Below are 19899 nucleotides of genomic sequence, written 5' to 3'. Positions count from 1 at the left end.
CATATTTCACTTTTATTAAAACACAACCATTAAGAAAACATATGAAAATTCTACCGACAAACTATTCTCTGGACTTTCTTTTTATTTCATCGTCTTTTAATATATGTATTTTATCAAGATGGTTTTTAGACTCAGGAAAACAATTTTCATTTTACGATAATTCCAGAAAAGTTGGATGCAATGTGTATTAAGTACAATAGATTGAATTGTTTCCACAACGCAAGCATCAAACATAACACAACATGATCGATCATCAAAGGCTGAGAAGATTCATTTCTTGACCGAGCATCTAAAGATGTTAAGCTCAAAATAAGTTTGCACAGAGCATTTCTTTTAAAAGGTCAGTCATTTATAAATAAGTTCAGGTTAAACCCACTTATATACAAGACAAGACGTATACGAAAACATGGAGAACCTACGAAAAGATATACTATACAAGTCACACCCAATTGTCTATACAACCAGGAACCTCATGGGTGCACCAAAAAGAAACCAGGGACGAGAGGCTAGCAACAGTGCACCCCTTCGATAACTTCCATGTCGAACACCATCCCTACAATGTAGAGGAACATGATCCATGTCTACGATCACCTGTGACCTTACACATGTAGCCACCAACCAACGCAAGTAATCTCCCACAAATTCTCGGCCACCAAACTCTTTCTCAGTATCCAAGCAGAGATGCGAACAGAAACTACCTCCTCCCTAGTCAAAAGTTTTTCATAACATGAGCTAATAGAAAACACTTGATGATTCTCCACCCCCACCATCAATTATCATGGTAGTCCTTTTATGTGTCTTGTTTATGAACCAATAAAGTCAGGTAATGAAATTCTGAAACCTTCCAATCTCGCAAGTCCCTCCTGAATCTCGAGTCCATCCAATAGTATCGGATTTGTTGAATTGTTTACCCCCTGCTGGCAAGATACTATATACATGTTTGGTAAAGTTAAATCTCAAAATGTTATCCCCACACCTCACCCGTCTCTTCTTACCCCCTCAAAATATTCCTCAACAAAGTGCACCCACAATGCTTTAAAGAACACTACTGTAAAAGTTTGTCTGTCAATATAACACTTGATACAACTCATCTCCTCAGATGGATAAATGACAATGGCGCTTAAAATACTGTTTTTGTTGAGCCCTGTGGATAACATCAGTGTTGCCAGATGGGGCAGAACGTTTCTTCGTGAACCCTTTTCGCACTTGAGCAATTGGAGAAGATCCGCAAGTGCCTTTATTTGTTTTACCTCGTTGGAACTTAGCAGTAAAGTCCCACTTTGAGTTTGATCGCCTCAAGCTTGATACCTGATATTCAAGTCTTTCGATCTGCCGTTCAAGACAGGAAGGTGAATATTCAGACTGAAGACCATGATACACAATATGCCTAATTGCATTTCTTAGTACATGTATTTCATACTTTATAGCCTTCGCCTGCAAAAAAGATTAGATTAACTTGATTTTGAACTTCAGAAGAAATGATCATCTCATGATGCTATTTGCGAAAAGGGAAGAGAAGACTACATACTTGGGCTTCGTACGAACTATTTCCAGCATGAAGTATTTGCTTGGCAATTTGTTTTGAGTGACTTACATAATCCTTCAGGAGCGACACCGGTGAAACCTTGTCACCAAGCTCAAACGCATAGACATAAGTAAATGCCACCAGCCACTTCTTTTTATTTCTAAGATTTCGAACGAAGCCTGCAACTCAGGAAAGGAGAAGAAAAAAAGAAGGGAGAAAGAAAAGATAAGTCAGATAAATCCAAAGGTGGCCCAGTCTTCGGTTATTTTCAGTGAAACGAAAGGAGAGTGCAACAAAAGTGTTGCCTGTCGACTGAAATTCCCAGTAAAACGGTCAAATGAAAATATCAATTTTTTGTTCCAATAGCGGGTATAACAGATATAGAAACTGTACATTAGAAGGAACAAGAATTTTAGCCAATGATGATGTTTTCAAACATCAAACCACACCCTCATAGTAACTGAACTAAATACATTTTCTAGTTATATTTGCATCAAAAGATCTTTGAAAAAAAAAAATCAAAAAATAAAAGAAACATAAACAGAGGTTTATCCAGACCCCACTGGGTGGGAATATACTGGGTTTGTTGTTGTTGTTGTTGTATAAACAGAGGTTTATCAGCTCCAAAATTATCACCAACTTTATTCTGACCAAGGAGATCAGAACTCCTCACTATCCACGTCAACTCCATTTAAGCACGTCTCCAACTAATATTTAATCCCAATTCCCAACTAAGGTGGCTATCCTCCCCCCCACCCCAAACCCAAAAAAAAAAAAAACATAATTGGTATTGCTAAGATGCATCTTTTTCTTTCATGATATTCTATGCTCTAGATAACTCTGAAGAGATTATACACCTTTCTAGATAACTTCTCCTTTCACGCACACCTGCACCAACACATTTCAAGATCTACAGAAGGACAAGAGTAAGTCATCGCACGCGAACTTCTCTTATTTATCCACTGTGTACGACTTCCACTTTTTGTCAAATGTGATCATTTCTAGAAATTGTGATCCGCAGCAGCACAGCACGCTATTCATATTGCGAGGTGATTCTGTGACTTCACAGGCACATTTCAAAGTGAAACAAACAATAGAAAGAGAGAGGAAACATACATTGGATCTCATCTGTCAACCCAAGGATTTTGACCCAAGTAACAACCCTTTCAGTTGGCTGAACTTTCTCCAGGAGACCTAAAAGTTTATCTGAATGGAAAGAGTCTGCTATTTCATAAATAGCTAAAAGCTGCAGAAATGCCACAACCTCAATAGGAGTTAGTTGGGATCCTATCAATGTAGAATACCAGTCAAATGCAAACTCGGAAGCCTCCTCTTTAACATGGCGTTCAATTTCTGGAGAAACTGCTCCAAGCTGGTCCAACAGATCCGAGAAACTCCTCATTACTAATGGGAGGTTTTCACACCTCACTATTTTTGTGGGATGAAAGCTCCGGAAAACATCCAATACAAGCAAAGCAATATCCGAAGTACAACATAAACTTGAAGCACAATTGCAGATTACATTGTGTCCTTCGCTTTCCATAGTCATGTTGTTGCAAATAGATTCATCTGTACAGCCTTGAGCCTGATGTCTCTTGGATTTTTCTATGGAACGAAAATCATCACTTCCTGAAACGGCAATATTAACACACAGCCCAGCAGAAAATTTGACAATGCCATAGAAGAATTCTTAGATCTAACAACTTACTTGAAGTATTATCTGAAATGTCAAGGGCGTGACAAATTTTAGATGTATTTACACGATGTGCAACCTTGTGATACAAACTCCCAAGTTCATCTTTACCGAAGGCAGATGCCAATCTGTAGCAACCTACAAAAAGCAGAAACCCCAAGATTGCCAACTGGTCTTCCTTTCCAGAAATCATCTTAGCTTTCCAGGCCAATGCAAGCTTGCTTGCTTCTAATTTAGCCTCTGGTTTGATCTCCGGTGGAAGTTCCATAAATTGTTCTAATAAAAGGATGCAACTCTGCCTGATAATGTCACGATGAAATCCAATCTCTTCTTTCTGATGGTCGGGAGGATAAAACCCTTCCAGTGCTTCCAACACAAGCATATCCGAGTCCAAGGACATGCGAAGAGCACTAAAGACTTCACTGCGCAACAACTTGTGCTCCTTCAAATGCTTATTTAAAAACTTCTGCAAATTCTTTCCACTCATATTCATAATGATAATTGCCATAGCATTTGACAGACCTAAAGTGCAAGCGCAGGCTTTAGCAGAGAAGCCTGTGTGTATAGATGGATTAGTAGATCCCATCTGATTCACATTAGCTGGCTCTGTCCTTTTGGCCTCAGAAATGAGAGCTAATGCAGCTTGATCTTCCTTCTGCCTTGTAAGCAATTCTATCTGCTCCTCAAATTGCTTTACCGGATATTGAGACTGAAGATTGTAATCCAGAATAAATTTGATAACAGCTCTGACAGAAGCAACCCTTAGTTCAATGGCTTCAATCTATAAACAAAATTTTAGATAGAAAACTTTTAAAAATGAGTCTTTGATCTTAAAGGAGGTGGTGGTTAATATATGGAATAGTACCTTTTCTTTGGCTGAGCATGTCTCCTTCTCAAAGACATCCACATAATTACGTTCAACAGATTCCAAGTAATCTTTCAGAATGGCTATGGGTTGGAAATGGCCCGCTAGTTCAAAAGCATAAGCATATCTGATAGCTTCAAGATGTTGCTGCTTGGTTAGAAGATTCTGGACAAAACCTGAAATCATAATGAGTAGGTGTTTTAGTTTGAAGTGACCACTTCCAGAAAAAAGAACGATTATTTTAGTTTGTAACCATCTTTCCCAAAGAATGCAAGGACAGTACAACAACAACAAACCCAGTGTATTCCCACAAAGTGGGGAAATAATTCTGCTGTCGGGATTTGAACCCGGTTTCCATAATTCATATTGGAATTGCCAGTGCTACAGCGGATCACTTAAGGACAGTGATTTTCTCAATTACAATTTATAATGAGACAACTATGTGACTTGTAACAAGATTCCAGTACAACAGTGACCAAAAAAACTAAAAATATTTAAGAAGAAAAATCTCACTTACAAGTCAAACTTTCAACTTTCCAGAAAGACATCTCACTTCTCACTTATATGGCAAACAAACTATAAATTGGAGAATTGCATAGCTTCAATAAACACAATCTCAGTGCTGGTTTGATTCCAATAGAACTCTTACCTTAGCAAAGAAAAATAAAAGTCTTCTAATGTAATGGCTATGGAGATATGGTAATGAACAAGGAAGGAAATTATCAAAGCATTGCTGAGTAATGTCACTGGAACACTGAAAATTCAGCATAGTATTGTGTGGGAGCCTGGAAGTATCTTAGCAAACTAAGCAGGAATCATTTCTGATGTGTCTTTGCAGTGGGAGATGGATGCTCATTAATAGAATCTCTTACCTTAGTTTTTCCCAAAAAATAAAAAAAACAATATACTTACTAGGTAAATTCTGCTTCATACCACGAGCACGACACAATTCTGAAAATTTGTCATGCTTAGCAACAATCTCCAGCAGGATAAAAAGCTCATCAGCATCAAAGGAAGAAACCAAATTGTACGCAGCCAGAAGATACAAGAAACCCAAGATCTCGTCTTGATTCCCTTTTGTAGCCTTCATTTTAACCTTCCAATCACTTGCAGTGTCTCTTGCTACTTCCCTTGCAGAACCTTGGATCTCTGGTGAGACCCTAATTAACTGCTCTAACAGAAGAATGCAGCTCTGTCGGGTAACACTACCCTCAAACTCTGTTTCGCCCTTTCTCAAATGGGGAGGATAGAACCCTTCCATAGCATCAAGCACCAATTTTGCAGGGTCAGGAGACATCTGAAGAGCCTCAAAAATACCATCAGACATCAAATCCAGCTCCTTCTCATGCTCATTTAAGAATATCTGTAAACTCTTACCATCCACAATCACAACAAATCTTGTGACAGCAGAATCACCTACAATAGAAGTGACCCTGTCCACTCCTACATCTTCAGAAGGTCCTACAATAGTAGTGGCCCTGTCCACTCCTACATCTTCAGAAGGTTCTGTCTTTATGAGTGCATTAGGAAAAGCATTTAACTGCTTCTCTTTCTCTCCGAGCTCTTTACACCAATTCTCACAGAGTTTCTCTCTTGATTCAAGCTCTTCTAATCTATCCTTGATCCTCTCCTCTCCAAGTATAACATTTTTCATGCGTTGCTCAAAAAGTCCTTGCTCTATCAGATATTGTCTCTTTTCAGATTGAAACTCCTCATGGCTTTTTTTCATCAATTCCTCTGCTAAATCCAGCTTCTTCTCCTTTGAATTAAGTTCTTCAATACGCGGCATATATGCTTCTTGAGTAGAATCAAGTTCTCTCTCCCTTAAATGGAGTCTCTCACTCAATGATTTCAAGTGTTCCTCCTGAAGTTCAATTTTCTTCTTCATTGCACCCAGAAATTTCTCCTTGTGCTCAAGTTCCTTCATCTTTGAGGACAAGATTTCCTCATCAGATTCAACTTGCTTTCTAAGAGCATTCAAGTTATCTGCTTCCGCTTTGACTTCGTTTCTCACAGATTTCAATTCGTTCTCCTTCTCCCTCAGCTCCTTTTTGACAAAATCCAAGTCTCTTACCATTTCTTTGAGTTCCTTCGTCACAACTTCTAAGTTACTTCCCTTCAATGTCACTTCTTTGTTCATACTATCCAAGATGTTTTCCTTATCAGTTAATTCCTTCTTCATAAAATCCAAGTTAGTTTCCGCCTGCCTTAGTTCCTTGTTCACGTAGTCCAACTGCTTTTCCTTCTCTATAAGTTCCTTCCCCATAAAATCTAAGTTACTTTCCTTCTCCCTTAGTTCCTTTTTCACAAAATCCATTGTTTTTTCCTTTTCTCTAAGTTCCTTGTCCAGATAACCTAATTTACTTTCCTTCACTGTTAATACTTGCTTCACACCAGCCAACCTATTTTCCTCAACAACAAGTGCCTTGTTCACAGCTTCCAAGTTATTTTCCTTTTCTATAACTTTGCTCTTCAAAATCTCCAATGTACTTTCATTTACTCCAACCACTTTCTTCACACTATCCAACTTACTTTCCTCGTCAGCTAGATCCTTCTTCACAGACTCCAACTTATTTTGATTCTCGTTTAAATCCTTTTTCACATAATCTAATTTTTTTTCCTTTTCTCTAAGTTCCTCCTCCAAACTATATAACCTGCTTCCCTTCACTGTTAATACTTTCTTCACACCAGACAACCTATTTTCCTTCACACCAAGTTCCTTGTTCACAGCTTCCAAGTTGTTTTCCTTTTCTCCAATTTCTTCCTTCAAAGCCCCCAATTTGCTTTCCTTTGTTTTTAATTCTTCCTTCACAGACTCGCAGATATTTTTATTCTCCTTTAGTTCTTTTTTTACATCATCCAAGCTATTCTGGAGCACCCACAGTTCTTTCTTCATACCATCCAACTTACCTTCCTGGAAACTGACACCCTTCTTCACAGACGCCAAGTTACTTTCCTTCTCCTTTAGTTCTTTCTCCACATGATCCAAGTTATTCTGGTTTACCGTTAGTTCTTTCTTTACATTATCCAACTTACCTTCCTGGAAACTAACACCCTTCTTCACAGACTCCAAGTTACTTTCCTTCTCCTTTAGTTCCTTTTTCACATGATCCAAGTTATTCTGGTTTACCTTTAGTTCTTTCTTTACAGACTCCAACCCCATTCCATTAACTTCAAACTCCTTCATCCTCTCAAATTCCTCCATCTTTTTATCCAATTCTTGTTCTTTCACCTCACGAGCCTGCGTCTCATGCCTTATCCAAGTCTGAAGCTTGTTCAACTCCTTCTCCTTCACATTAAGCCCAATCAACTTCTCCTCCAAATCCCCTATTTGCTTCCTCTCAAACTCAACCTCCTCCCATAACCTCTCCACCATCTTCTCCTGATCATTCAACTTCTCCTCCCTTAACTTCACCGTCTCAGCAAACCCTTTCCTCGCCACACTCAACTCCTTCCATTTTAACTCCAGTTCCTTCAACCCTTTCGACTCCATCTCACTGACGCATTCTTTCAAACAGTTGTTGGACAATTTCAAACCCTTCCCAACATCACCGCATTCTAATATCAACTTCAACATTTTTCTCCTCAGCTCCACTGTGTTCTCCTCGTTGTTATGCAATGCTTCCGATATCTTTTCCAGTATACCCATTTTTCTTCACCAACAAAATACATACAACAGAAATCAAGAACCCAAAAAAAGAAGTGGTTTTTTCAACAGTTAGTGCAGTACAGAATGGCAAAAAAAAATCATGAACTGAACAGAAAAAAACCCACAAGTTTTGTTGGAAAAACTGAGAGTTTGGAAAGGTGAAAACTAGGGTTTACTTGTTAAAAGAAAGTAGGGTTTATTTGTGGCCGGAAACGGAAAAAAAAAAAATGGGGAAGGAGAGAGTAGTACGGTTAGAGGAGTGTATGCATGATCTTAGAAGACGATTGACGTGGGTCCTTTTCAATTCTTCTCTTACTGGAGTAATTATTTATTTTCAATAAAGGTTTGTTTGATCGAAAATTAAATATTAAAATTGGAGTTGAAATCGAAATTAAAGTTAAAGTTAAAATAAGAATTAAAATTAAATTTAAAGTTAAAAGTTAAAAGTTAAAATTGAAATTAAACTTGAAGTTAAATTTAAAATTGAAGTCAAAGTTGTGTTTGTTAGAATTAAAATTTATTTAAAATTTTTGTGAGCGAAGGTCGAATGAAAATAAATTTCACTGATTTTTCAAAATTCATAATTCAACTTCAAGTTGAATTTCAAAATTCTATGAACAGACTTTTTTTTCAAAATTCAACTCAAATATAAAAGAATCAAATAGTTTTCAAGCTCAAAGGCTCACTTAGAATGTCAGTCTATTCAAAATATTACAACAATACATATTTTAATCAAATAAACATATGATACATAGAACAGTCCCTTAAATCTCTCAATGAATTTCATTAATGTATAAACCATATTTATATGATTAATGAATTTATCATATGTGTAGATATGCCATACAAAATTACTATGATTTAAATCATGACATGAAATTATTTGTTATAGAGTTGAAGTCTTGTTTGCCTTGCGAAAAAAAACTTGTTTGAATATATAAATTTAACTTTTAAAATTATAAAAAAAATTATAGACATAAAACCTCACAAATTGTAAAAAATATTAAATTTTTTCAACCTTTTATATATTGTTATGATTATGAAATGAGCAAACTATAGTTTTTTTTTTTTGTTTCCCGAGGTATTCCCACAGCCGACAGCCGTGAAACTAATCCTCGTTTCTCGATCGACAAATCAAACCCTGACCTTTTGCTTAAGGGATATAGCGCTGAATCACTATGCCAACTCTGGTGATTTTAGTTCATAAATATAATATCTTAGATACCACATTAATAACTGGATATCTACAGATTTTTTTTATAAATAAATATTACTCATTGATTATAAAATTTTGAGTACATATAATTTTATAAAGATTTACTAATCAATAAATAATAATAACTAATCATTCTTTAATGTACATAATATGAATAATCTCTTCAAGTCGAGCATGATTTTATTTTTTTTTACGTAAAATGCAAAGTTATGGATGATATTTTATACCGAAAAGAATTGAAATCCTTATTTGATATTACAAATCATGATTATTTTATTTAGTTTTGAGAATTTGGGACATGGAATTATAATTTTAAATCATGATTCAAAATTGAATATCCAAACTCTAGCATGAAATCATGATTTCATATTAACATTTTGAAATAAGATGAAATATTCTAAACTCGATCATGATATCTTATCTTATCTTATCTTATCTCATTCAATTAGGAATTATTTTATCATACTTTTTCTGATGAGATATATTAGTTCATAAATTATAATCTCAAGATGATAATTTCATTTTTTCAATATGATTTTGTCATCTCTACGTTAAACGATACCTAATTAATTATAATAAAGCTTTATATTAGGATGTATATCTGTTGGTTTGGTTCTATTTTGTGTATTATCGGTTCAATTTATCAATTTTTAATTTGTAAACACGCTAAATCGATTAGACGATAACCGAATCAATAAGATATTCGTTATCGATTTTTGATCTTTAACGATTCAATTTTTTATTTAACCTATAAAAACATACTCCCTTAAATTTTTTTTACTTTTCCTTATTTTCATTTGTTCTACACTATCTTTGTATATAAAGTCTACACGAATTAAAAGAATTAAGACAACAATTACAAAATACAGAAGACAATAGGTATGTATATACAATCTAAAACCACTAATATATAAGTGCGAATAAAAATATAATTTCAATATAATCACATTGGATCATCAATTTAATCATTAACTAAAACCTTTAAATCGAAAATCGAATCAATATATTAATAAGAAAATAATTGTTGGAGTAGTATTTTTTAGTATTCAAAATAATTGAATTGTTCACAATTCAAGATAGATGTTGAATTTATTTTTCAAATTTATCCTCCATTAATTATAATTTTGGTGAGTTTCAAAGACTCTATGGAGTAGCAGCTTAGCATGTGTGCAAAGGGTAAAAATAGAAAAATATGATAAAATTTATATCTTTGTTTTTATTTTTTCTTAATATATGTTAAAATTTAATAATTTACTTATTATGAAACGGAAAGAAAGTGTAGATATTTTGTGCATTAGCGGTTTGTAAATAGGGACTTGACAATTGGCTACTATTTAGTTGGCACGTCAAGCCACATAGGGACTTGACACTTGACTCACCCCCTCAACAGAAAAGTTTCCATCTTTCATTGGTGCAGTTTGGAGGTTATTGACACCCTTTTTTTTTTTTTTCTATTCGATGTCTGATACCCATATTGAAATTCGATTAATTTGAATTCATATTGCATAGGTTCATTCGGGGGAAGCACTTCCTATCAAGATTTTTTTATACTCATGGCTCAAATCCAAGATCTCTGATTAAGAGAGGAACAACCTCATTCGCTGCACCACATACTTCGGTGGTTATTTACGCCTTATTGGGTACCACCATTTTCTCAAATACACTACAATAAACATTTCATTATTATGAGTGTAATTAGACAGTTTGATATATTTCCCATTTTCTCAAATATACTACAATAAACATTTCATTATTATGAGTGTAATTAGGCAGTTTGATATATTTTTTCAAATATCAAGTGTAATCACATAGTTTGATATCTCTGGTGGATCAGGTAATTATTTATCTAATCGGTAATTTACTGTAATTGAAAAAGAATAATTATATTTTTCAACTTTTAAGGAAAGATGTGAATTATTGATAAATTACATTGCATATTTACAAATTAGTTATTCTTTAATTTTTTTTTGTTTTATTTTATTTTAGTTTCTTTTTCGCTTAACTTATTTTTTAATATATATTATTTTAATTTTTATTAAGTATTATTTAAGTTTTTTTAACTACAAACTTTTTTTTTGGATGGTACTTTAAAAAACTTATCTTAATCAACAAAAGAAATTTTCCACTTAAACTCGAGAGAATTAAAAAATATTTCGTAATGAACACACCAGATATCTTGGGATAGTTTGACATTTAGGCACTTTTAAAACTTATTTTAGCATTTAGGCACAAGTCTTGAAAAATTAGGTGTTTAGACACATTTATGACATCATTCATTCTTTCATCCAAACCAATCACACAAGTTTTAAACTTTACACTTTAGTCTCCCACCCCATCCATTTAATATTTTTCATCTTTTTTAATATTCCCACAATTTTTTCATATTTTCTATTTTAATTTAGAAAATTGTTCAAGAAGCCACCAATATGAGCTCTCTTTTTCACCAATAATTTTCGATTCCGATGACTTTTTCGGCCACTTTTTCGATGAAAAATTGTTCATCACAACTGAAAATCTCCATTCTTCATCATTGCCTGCATTGTTGTTCCATCCTTTTTGAAGAAAAAAATGCAAAAAATAAAATTTCACCATTTCTACTAGCTCGAAAAGATTTACAAATCAGCTCAATACCTCGCCATTGGATATATTTCAGTTGTTTAGAAGGCCTACACATACATTTTTCCATCCCAGTGCTTGGAGGGCAACGATTATATCAAAAATCAGTTGATTCGCGTATTTGTACGGACGTATTGATACCAGTAATCGACCATCTATAGACCTAAACCTTGATCTACTATCGACTTGTGCGGTCTATTATGGCAGTAGTTGAGGTAGTTGTCGTGGGTGGTAATTATATGGGTGCGTGGGAGGAGGATCCCAACTGTTGGAGGTGAAAATCATCTACAAATGAAACATTGCCCATCCCGCTGCGTCGCAATGGATCGTATGACGATATGGTTCGAAGAGTAATTGAGAGCGGAGAATTAGAATGCGAGCCAAAAAACATTCTGATTATCTATTTAATGAATGGGCGGGGCAAAATACATACCACGTTCATAAATAATGATCGACATGTGACGTTATACATGTTGGATGTCGCTGTCGATGGCTCTAGGCCATTATTAAGGATAAATATCGTTACGGGGTCTCCGATAATTCCGCCACTACAGCCGACAATGGAAGAACATGATTCATTTGAAGATGAGAGTTTGGATGCTCATCCAATGGATTCAGAAGATGATTCAATGGAATTGGAAGATTCAATTTTCTCTAAAGAAGGGGGAGAAGAGTGTGAATTGAGAGCACAAACCAATCACACCTTCTCCGACAGAACTAATTTTTAGGTAAATCAAATATTTAGCAGTAAAAAGGAGCTGAAATTGTAGCTGGACGTAGCAGCTGCGAGAAATTCTTTTGATTATGCTACGTTGAAGAGCTGCAGCAAATTTCTCAAGGTGAAATGTGTTTGTCCTAGCTGCGGGTGGATGTTGCGGGTAAAGAAGTATAAATGCACGGACAGATTCGTCATCTATAAATACGTCGGCGATAATAATTATGGTGTCGAATATGCCACCCGCTACCATAGAAAAATCTCGTGTAAAGTCATTCCATCGCTGTGTGTGAACATATATCGCGAAGGAAAGGGTCCGGACACTAGCGAGATTTGGAGGATCGTATTCAAGAACTTGAGGAGTAGACCAAGCTATTAAAAATGTTGGCTGGGGGGGTGATTGCCAAAGAAATGGTTCGAGGGACAGCGGAGCACGGATATCGCTGTCTGCCCGCTTTTTCGTACACGGTCGGTGCTCTTAATGTTGGCACTACCTATTCCATCATGGTAAACAAGGTCGATTGTAGATTTATGTATTATTTTTTATCGTTGGGTCCTTACATTAGGGTATTCGCACACATGAGAAAGGTTATTGCGGTCGACGACACTCATTTATACGGCAAGTACAAGGGGGTGCTGCTAAGCGTGGTTGCACAGGATATGGAGAACCATATTTATCCCATTGCCTTTTACGTTGTTGACAAGGAGAACGATGTGTCTTAGACGTTCTTCTTTGAGAAGTTGAAGTCTATTGTGGTCGACGGACCAGATTTGTGCTTTATCTTCGATAGGCACAAGAGCATCGCTAACGGCATCGCGAAGGCGTAAAACCATGCTCATCATGGGTACTGCATGAGACACCTAGGTGAAAATCTCTGGGTAAATTACCACTGCAAAGAAAACCTCTATCTATTCTACAATGCGGCAAAGACATATTTTCTCGAGGAGTTTAGCGACCATTTTATGGAATTCAAGAACTACTATCCCGAGGCAGCCTTTTTCCTCGAGCATGAGCTTGGTTTTGAAAAATAGAGCAGGGCATATTTCCCCGGCAATAGATTTGACGTGATGACTACAAATATTGCCGAGTCGATGAACGCTATGTTGATTGATGAAAGGGAGTGCCCCGTGGCATCCATATTCAATTCGATAGCCAAGAGGTTTAGTGAAATATTTAGGGAGGCGTGCCTACGTCCTCAAATGTAAGGATAGCAAATTTGTTCCCGCCGCTGAAAAGATCTTAAGAGATAATATGAGCGAGGGCGACTCCTTCTATGTGGAGAACATAAGCGAGGACGAAAGGCAATACACTATGTTTGGAAGTGGCTCTACGGCCAAAGTCAACCTATTGAAAAGGTCATGTTCGTGTGAGAAGTTTATCGTGTGATCACGCGATGACCGCTTTGCGATCAAAGCACGATGATGATTATGGTTTGAGTGTCTACGATTACTCTTCGCCCCTGTATGAAATGGAAGAGTACCTCCTTGCCTATTAGGAATCAATTAATGTTGTCCCTTTGGAGTCCGAATGGCGCGTGCCACAAGAATTGCTAGACGTGAACAGTATTCTACCACTCGTGGTCACCAAGCTCGAAAGGAAGAAAAGAAAATACGTTAGGGCGTGGGCGAGACATTCAAGTCAAAGAGGAGGAACAAGTGTTCATTGTGCAAGAGACCCGGACATAAGAGAACACTTGTAACAACAACAAATCGTAGTTAGACTTGTATGAATTTGTGTTTTTGTAAGTCATGACAGTGTATGTATTTTGACTACCCTTCAGTTGCCTAATTAGTGCCAAATTTATCGACGTAACTCTGCGTCTGTTATCGACTTTTTTATAGTATTGCATATATTATGCGTCCTGTCTATTTCTTTTATTATTTATTTAAGACATGGTATATAATCGATCTCATATACAGTTTATTAAAAATTCTAAATATTTAAAGGGACAGATGTGAATAGTTGAGCATTTATTACACCTCAAAAAAACTATGGCACGTCCAATCAGACGTTGCGTCGACTGGGTATATGCTACCTCTCTTCAATTATCACCATTCACACGTCTACCAGCCAAAGGGCGGGAAGACCAAAGGGTTCTATTTTGGTCTATATAAACATTCATCTACTCCACCCAAAATTCATCTTCATCAACCTCTCCCGTAACTACGATCTTCTCCTCCTCCGTAACGACTTCAACCGTCTTTTCTATGGATTGAATCAGGACCGGGAGCATATCCACCGCGAACTTCGGCAAATTGCCCATTTTTTACAGCCGAATGTGGAGCGGCTCAACATGGAGCCGAAAAAGATGATCACCTCCCCACCATCCCCTTAGTTTTAAGTATTTATGTTTTTTTTTTTATTTTAATGTCATTGCAATGGGAAGCTTTCATGGTTTGATTTATGCTAGATGAAAGCTTCTTTATTTTGCAGTTTTTGTTTGGGTTTTGCTTTAAATATGGGTCTACCATTGCGATGAAGAATGAATGAATGAAGTAATTTGTCTTTTCCTATATCAGTCTCCCTTTCAATTTCTATAATTTTAGACTCCTTTCAAAAAGTACACGTCAAATCAACAACCAACGGTAATATCTTACTTTTTTCTTCTATAAAATGAAGGCTATTTTTGTGTTAACACTTTTATTTTTTTGTTTTAATTTTTGTTAACAACTATCATGTCTCAAGCACCCCAAAAATCAAATGCAAAAGTGCCCTACATATGTCATTGTGGCAATCCAGCTGTTTTTAGGATGTCACGCACTGATTGAAATATAGGTCAAAAATTCTTTAACTGTGCGATTGGAAAGGATAATGGCGGATGCTTTTTTTTAAAGTGGCTTGATGAAGACTCACCGACGAGCAGCCCATCGACATCAAATTTTTTAGGCGCTTCCAAGTTTTATATACTCCGAAGGCTTCGAAAATCCGAAGAAAATAGAGATCTACTCATAACATTGCTAAAAGAAGCCAAAGAGCAAAGGGATTACTTGAAAGGATTGCTAAAATAAGTCGAAGTGGAGAGGGATAAAGTAAAGCAAACGCTAATTTTGGCTGAGGAAAAAGAAAAAGGCCTAAAAAATTTATTATATGATTTGTTACTGTTGTTGCCTTTCTGGAAAGGTGTAATAGGAATATAGGAAACTGAATAAATAGACATAAGGTTTCTTAAATCAATCCTCGGTGTAATCTATAATTAGCAGAGAATTATGTCTACGTCTTTTATCACCGACCTCTATAAACCATGATAGTTTCGGTAAGTAAACTTATGATTTACTCAATCGATAGTATGTTTAGTCTATAAATTAAAGAGAACAACTTCTATTATGTTTCCAATCAACCACTATAAACTAGGACAACAGCTGGATTGGTACTGCAATGCAACCAGTTGTTTAATCTAACGGGATAATGGAATAACTGAACATTATTTCATAAGTAAATGTCATCATTGACATGTCAAATATATGTAATTCAATTATTCATAAAGAACAAATCACTAAAAAAACATGTGAAATATATGTAATTCAATTATCACTAAAGAACAAATCACTAAAAAAAAAAAATCATTAAGAAAGTTGTTTGTTCCAAATCCATAAAACTACTTGTTTTCTTGATTGAGTTCCGCAACAATGCCCATCATATCCACTTCTTTTTCTTCCTGTTTTTTCTCCTTTTCTTCAACTTCTTTCTTCTCATTTTCCTTCTCTTCTTCTTCTGCTAATTTCTTCTGTTCTTCAATGTTTTTAACCACCAGTTCGACCATTGATTCTTCTTCAACTGCTTTCTCATTTTTATCTTTTTTCTTTTGATGATGATTTTTTTCACCATCTTCTTTTGTTTTCTCCTCATTTTCTTCTTCTGCTTCAGCTGTTATCTCCTCATCTATTTCTTTTTTTTTCTTCTTTTTTTTTTTTTTTTTCATCTCTTGCATTCTCCTTTTTCGTTTCTTTTTCTTTCTTCTCTTCTTCACCTTTTTCATCTGCTGCAGCCATGTTCGTCACTGAGACTGCAAGTTCTTTGAGGTTTACTTGATGCCGACTAAGAGGGGGGCTGTCAAGGTGCACTGTATTATTTTGAAAGGATTACTAAGAATGTGCAACAAAATTAAATTGGAAGAGCAAAAAATAAATTAATTTGCATTCTTCTTGTTACTTCTTCTTATTCTTCTCGATTCTCCGCAGCCTCTCATCTCTAACAAAAGAAGCAATATTAGTAGACTTTTCTCGAGCAAGGCAATGCGCTCGCGCAGGTCATCATTATTAGAAGCGTCTGGTGAAGTTTTGTGTCCACTTGAACCAGCATGATTACAAGCGCGTGGTGGACTTTGAACATAATGGTAGCCACCCAAATCTTTGTCTTCGTCCGCGACCTCCGCTGATGAAGTCAAGACAATCACGCCTTTTAGCTGCGTCTTCAACGCATCGATGGACGTATCCTTAACTTCGTCCGTGTATAGCTTAAAAGTTTTCATGCATCTCTGCTCCATCTCACGGACAATAAGGGTAAGGTACGGGTGCACAATCTATAAAAAAATAAAAATAAATTACAAGATATTCACTAATTTAATAATATTAGTATCATATCATAATAAGTATAATTTTATCCGTGTGTTGTTTTCTCTGTACTTAAATGGGTCGCCTTCCATTATGTTGTCTCACTTCGACGTGTGCCATTGAAGAAGACGAAGAATGGACAGGAAAGAATCCAACGACTTGCCGGCGTACCTTTCCAAATGAGGAAAGGTCTCATATATCCAAACCTGCAATCAATAGAAACACAAGTAAGTCTACAGTGTCTATGTATTACTCAATAAATATGTAGGAGTCTATAATAAATCAATAGGCTGGTTGTTTATAAGTACCAGAAATGCCCAGGGAAAGCCAAATAACGCGTACGATGCATTATTCCTCTTGACAAAAGTTTCTTTCTGCTTGGTTAGATCAATTTTCTTTTTCAGATAGCTCAAGATCAGCTCAAAGAACTCTTTTCCCCATGGATATCCCCGAAGAATTCTAAATCAGCCGCCATCTTGATGTGGTCCGAATCCACCTTTTTTTACGAGTCCTTTGCCAGCAGCATTGCAAGCACAAACCAAATCAAAAGCACACTTTACTTTTTGTTGATTGTTCAGCCTATGACCCTTCATCGGGATGATCAACTTTGCAGCAGTAGTGCTCTTGTTCTTCATCACCTTAAAATGAAAGTTTTCTCCATTTTGGAGGACTTTGTTCATTTTTGATTCACAGGGATATGCTGAACAATTCAGTCTCGTAATCAAAGCAAATTTCTTTAAGCCAAAACAAACTGGCTTACCGTTCACATAAAATTAAATTTCATGCAGTTTTTTTTATTTTTTATATATCGTAGCAACATATTATGAACCATCCGTCCATTAAACTTAAAATATTTCGTAGTATGCCTCAAGTATTTGAAACATGTCTTCTTAAAATCACAATACAACTTTTGTTCAATAAGAACCCATCTAAACTCTCGATACACGACCATTCTTGCTCTCACAGATCATTCATCCAGGTTGTTAGGTCGTATGACTCAACGAAGATATCTCTCGCACAAATTGGCAAGGATAGGAGATCCTCCTCTCCATCTCCGCTATCTCTCCTATCCTCACCGTCTCCGTTATCACTTTCACATTTTTCTTCGCTTTTACCTTCGCTATCCTCGGCATCCTCACTCTCGTGTGCACTACTTTCTTCATATTCGAAAATATCGGTAAGAATTCTTGATTCGATTTCTGACTCCGATTCATCGACTATGAATTTTTTTCACTTGGAAGTTTTCAAAACTTCTTCGAATTTTTGCTTCCTGCTGATAGAAGCAGTGGAAACATGCCTTTTAACCGCTCTATGAACTCTTCTCACCATTTACGATCTACAGCAAAAAATGAATATGTAGTGGTTGATTTATCGACCACTGGTCTATTAAAAAAATGAACAAATGCAGCAAAAATAAATCTGCAGTGGTCGATCTATTGACCACTGGTCTATTAAGAAAACGAGAAAAACGCCTCACATCAAACATGCAATTCAAGTTCCAACATTGATAGTGCAATTCACAACAACAAGAACACCATTAAAATGAATCCAATTCAATACAAAAAATTCAAAATAAACCCAATATAACTACGAAAATTGAAAAAGTTTCTAATCATTATCCAAAGCAAAACCCGATTAAACATGCGAAATCGACAATGTTAACTAAAAACACTCAAATTTCGACTAATTCATCAAAGAACAGTGCAATTTTTGTCAAAATTGAAAAACCCCAACACAAAGCGTCATCGAAAAAAATTAGTAAAATGGATCTAGAACTGATTGAGGAAGAAAATTACACTTACCTGAGTAAGAGAAATTCAAAAATTACGTCTGAGGAAGCAAGAATCAACCGAATTATTTTGTTCGAAAAAATAGGAATGAAAATAGGAGAAAGAAGGTTTTGAGGAGAGAGAAATGTGTACTTGAAAATATTAAATAATTTTAATATAAATATTTTGAAAATAAAAAAATATAAAAGGGACCATGTGGTAGTTTTTAAAAAGTTATATTTTCTCTCTAAGTTTTAAAAATATTAAAGGAACTCATGACCCAATAATCCTGATCCATTTTTTATTTTTTTTCAAGATTTAATCCTAAAAAATAAATTTAAAAAAGTTAATATTTATAAATCAAAATAAATTTTGAAAGTGGGTAAGAATAAAAAAAAATTCTCAGGTATCTTCACCGGATGAACATTAGAAAAGGTAACTTATCAAAAAATAAATAAATTATGTTATCAAAAAAAAAAAAACAATCATTTATCATACTTATCCTCTTCCGTATTTATTGGATTTGTTATTTTAATTCTGTTATTCTCGCACCCTTTATGAGATAAATTTGTGTAATCCCGAGAAAGAATTTTACGTTAGTACGACAAATTTTTAAGAAAGTATCCAGTGTGACTCAAACTCTATTTTTTTTTAATAATTAAGTACTTACTGTAGTCTTTTTTGGTTTTTAGTGATTCAACCTTTCGAGCAGAATGTCTAGCAGAATGTCTTTGAAAAGAGTAAATAAATAATTACATTAATGATCTTATTCGAAATTTTAAAAAAGATACCTAAATTTTAAGTTCGATCTATTATCTCATAATTTTTTTATTTTATTATAAATACACTATTTTAATTCTTTACGTATATATTTGCGCAAGACAAAAATTAATTTTTTTGATCAATTAAAAGTTGTCACGTGTAAATAATTTAATATATAGTTTATAATTTTCTTAAAATTAATATTTATTTATTTTTAAAATTATTTTATCAACCGCCACCCACCCCACCTAACCCCGCAACCCCACTCATCCACTATTGTCTTCTTCCCCAACTTCTTCTTCATCACCATAACTCAACAACGATATTAATTACAATAATAACATCAATTAAAGCAACGACAACATCATTATCACCATAATTTTAAAAAGAAAAATTGATGTACAATCTTCATTTTAATGGAGCTTTAAGCTTTATTTTAATGGAGGGAACCAGATGGAAATGGGGGAGGGAGGTGTTGGACGGGTGGGGTCATAAATAAAAATGAAGCTTAAAGCTCCATTAAAATGGAGATTGTACA

General features: G+C 35.2%; 1 protein-coding gene across 2 annotated transcripts; it reads right to left on the bottom strand.

Annotated features, from left to right (window-relative positions):
* Positions 1–273: 273 nt before the first annotated feature.
* Positions 274–8038, bottom strand: LOC107839501 (WEB family protein At4g27595, chloroplastic). Of its 2 annotated transcripts, XM_016683013.2 has the most exons (6): positions 4996–8037; positions 4084–4259; positions 3234–3999; positions 2642–3154; positions 1529–1704; positions 274–1434 (listed from the first exon to the last, which is right to left on the bottom strand). In XM_016683013.2, the coding sequence occupies exons 1-6, from the start codon at positions 7730–7732 to the stop codon at positions 1096–1098; spliced, it is 4707 nt and encodes a 1568-aa protein (XP_016538499.2). In that variant the 5' UTR covers positions 7733–8037; the 3' UTR covers positions 274–1095. The 2 variants fall into 2 exon arrangements, 1 of the variants encoding a protein (XP_016538499.2); XR_001665090.2 differs by lacking the exon at positions 274–1434 and having other exon boundaries at positions 1569–1704; positions 2383–3154; positions 4996–8038.
* Between the last annotated feature and the right edge of the window lie 11861 nt (positions 8039–19899).

This window comes from Capsicum annuum, chromosome 8 (assembly GCF_002878395.1).
Source record: "Capsicum annuum cultivar UCD-10X-F1 chromosome 8, UCD10Xv1.1, whole genome shotgun sequence".
In the NCBI taxonomy this organism is placed as follows: Eukaryota; Viridiplantae; Streptophyta; class Magnoliopsida; order Solanales; family Solanaceae; genus Capsicum; species Capsicum annuum.
Note: the sequence above shows the minus strand (reverse complement) of the source record. Positions and strands in the feature narration are given on the sequence as shown.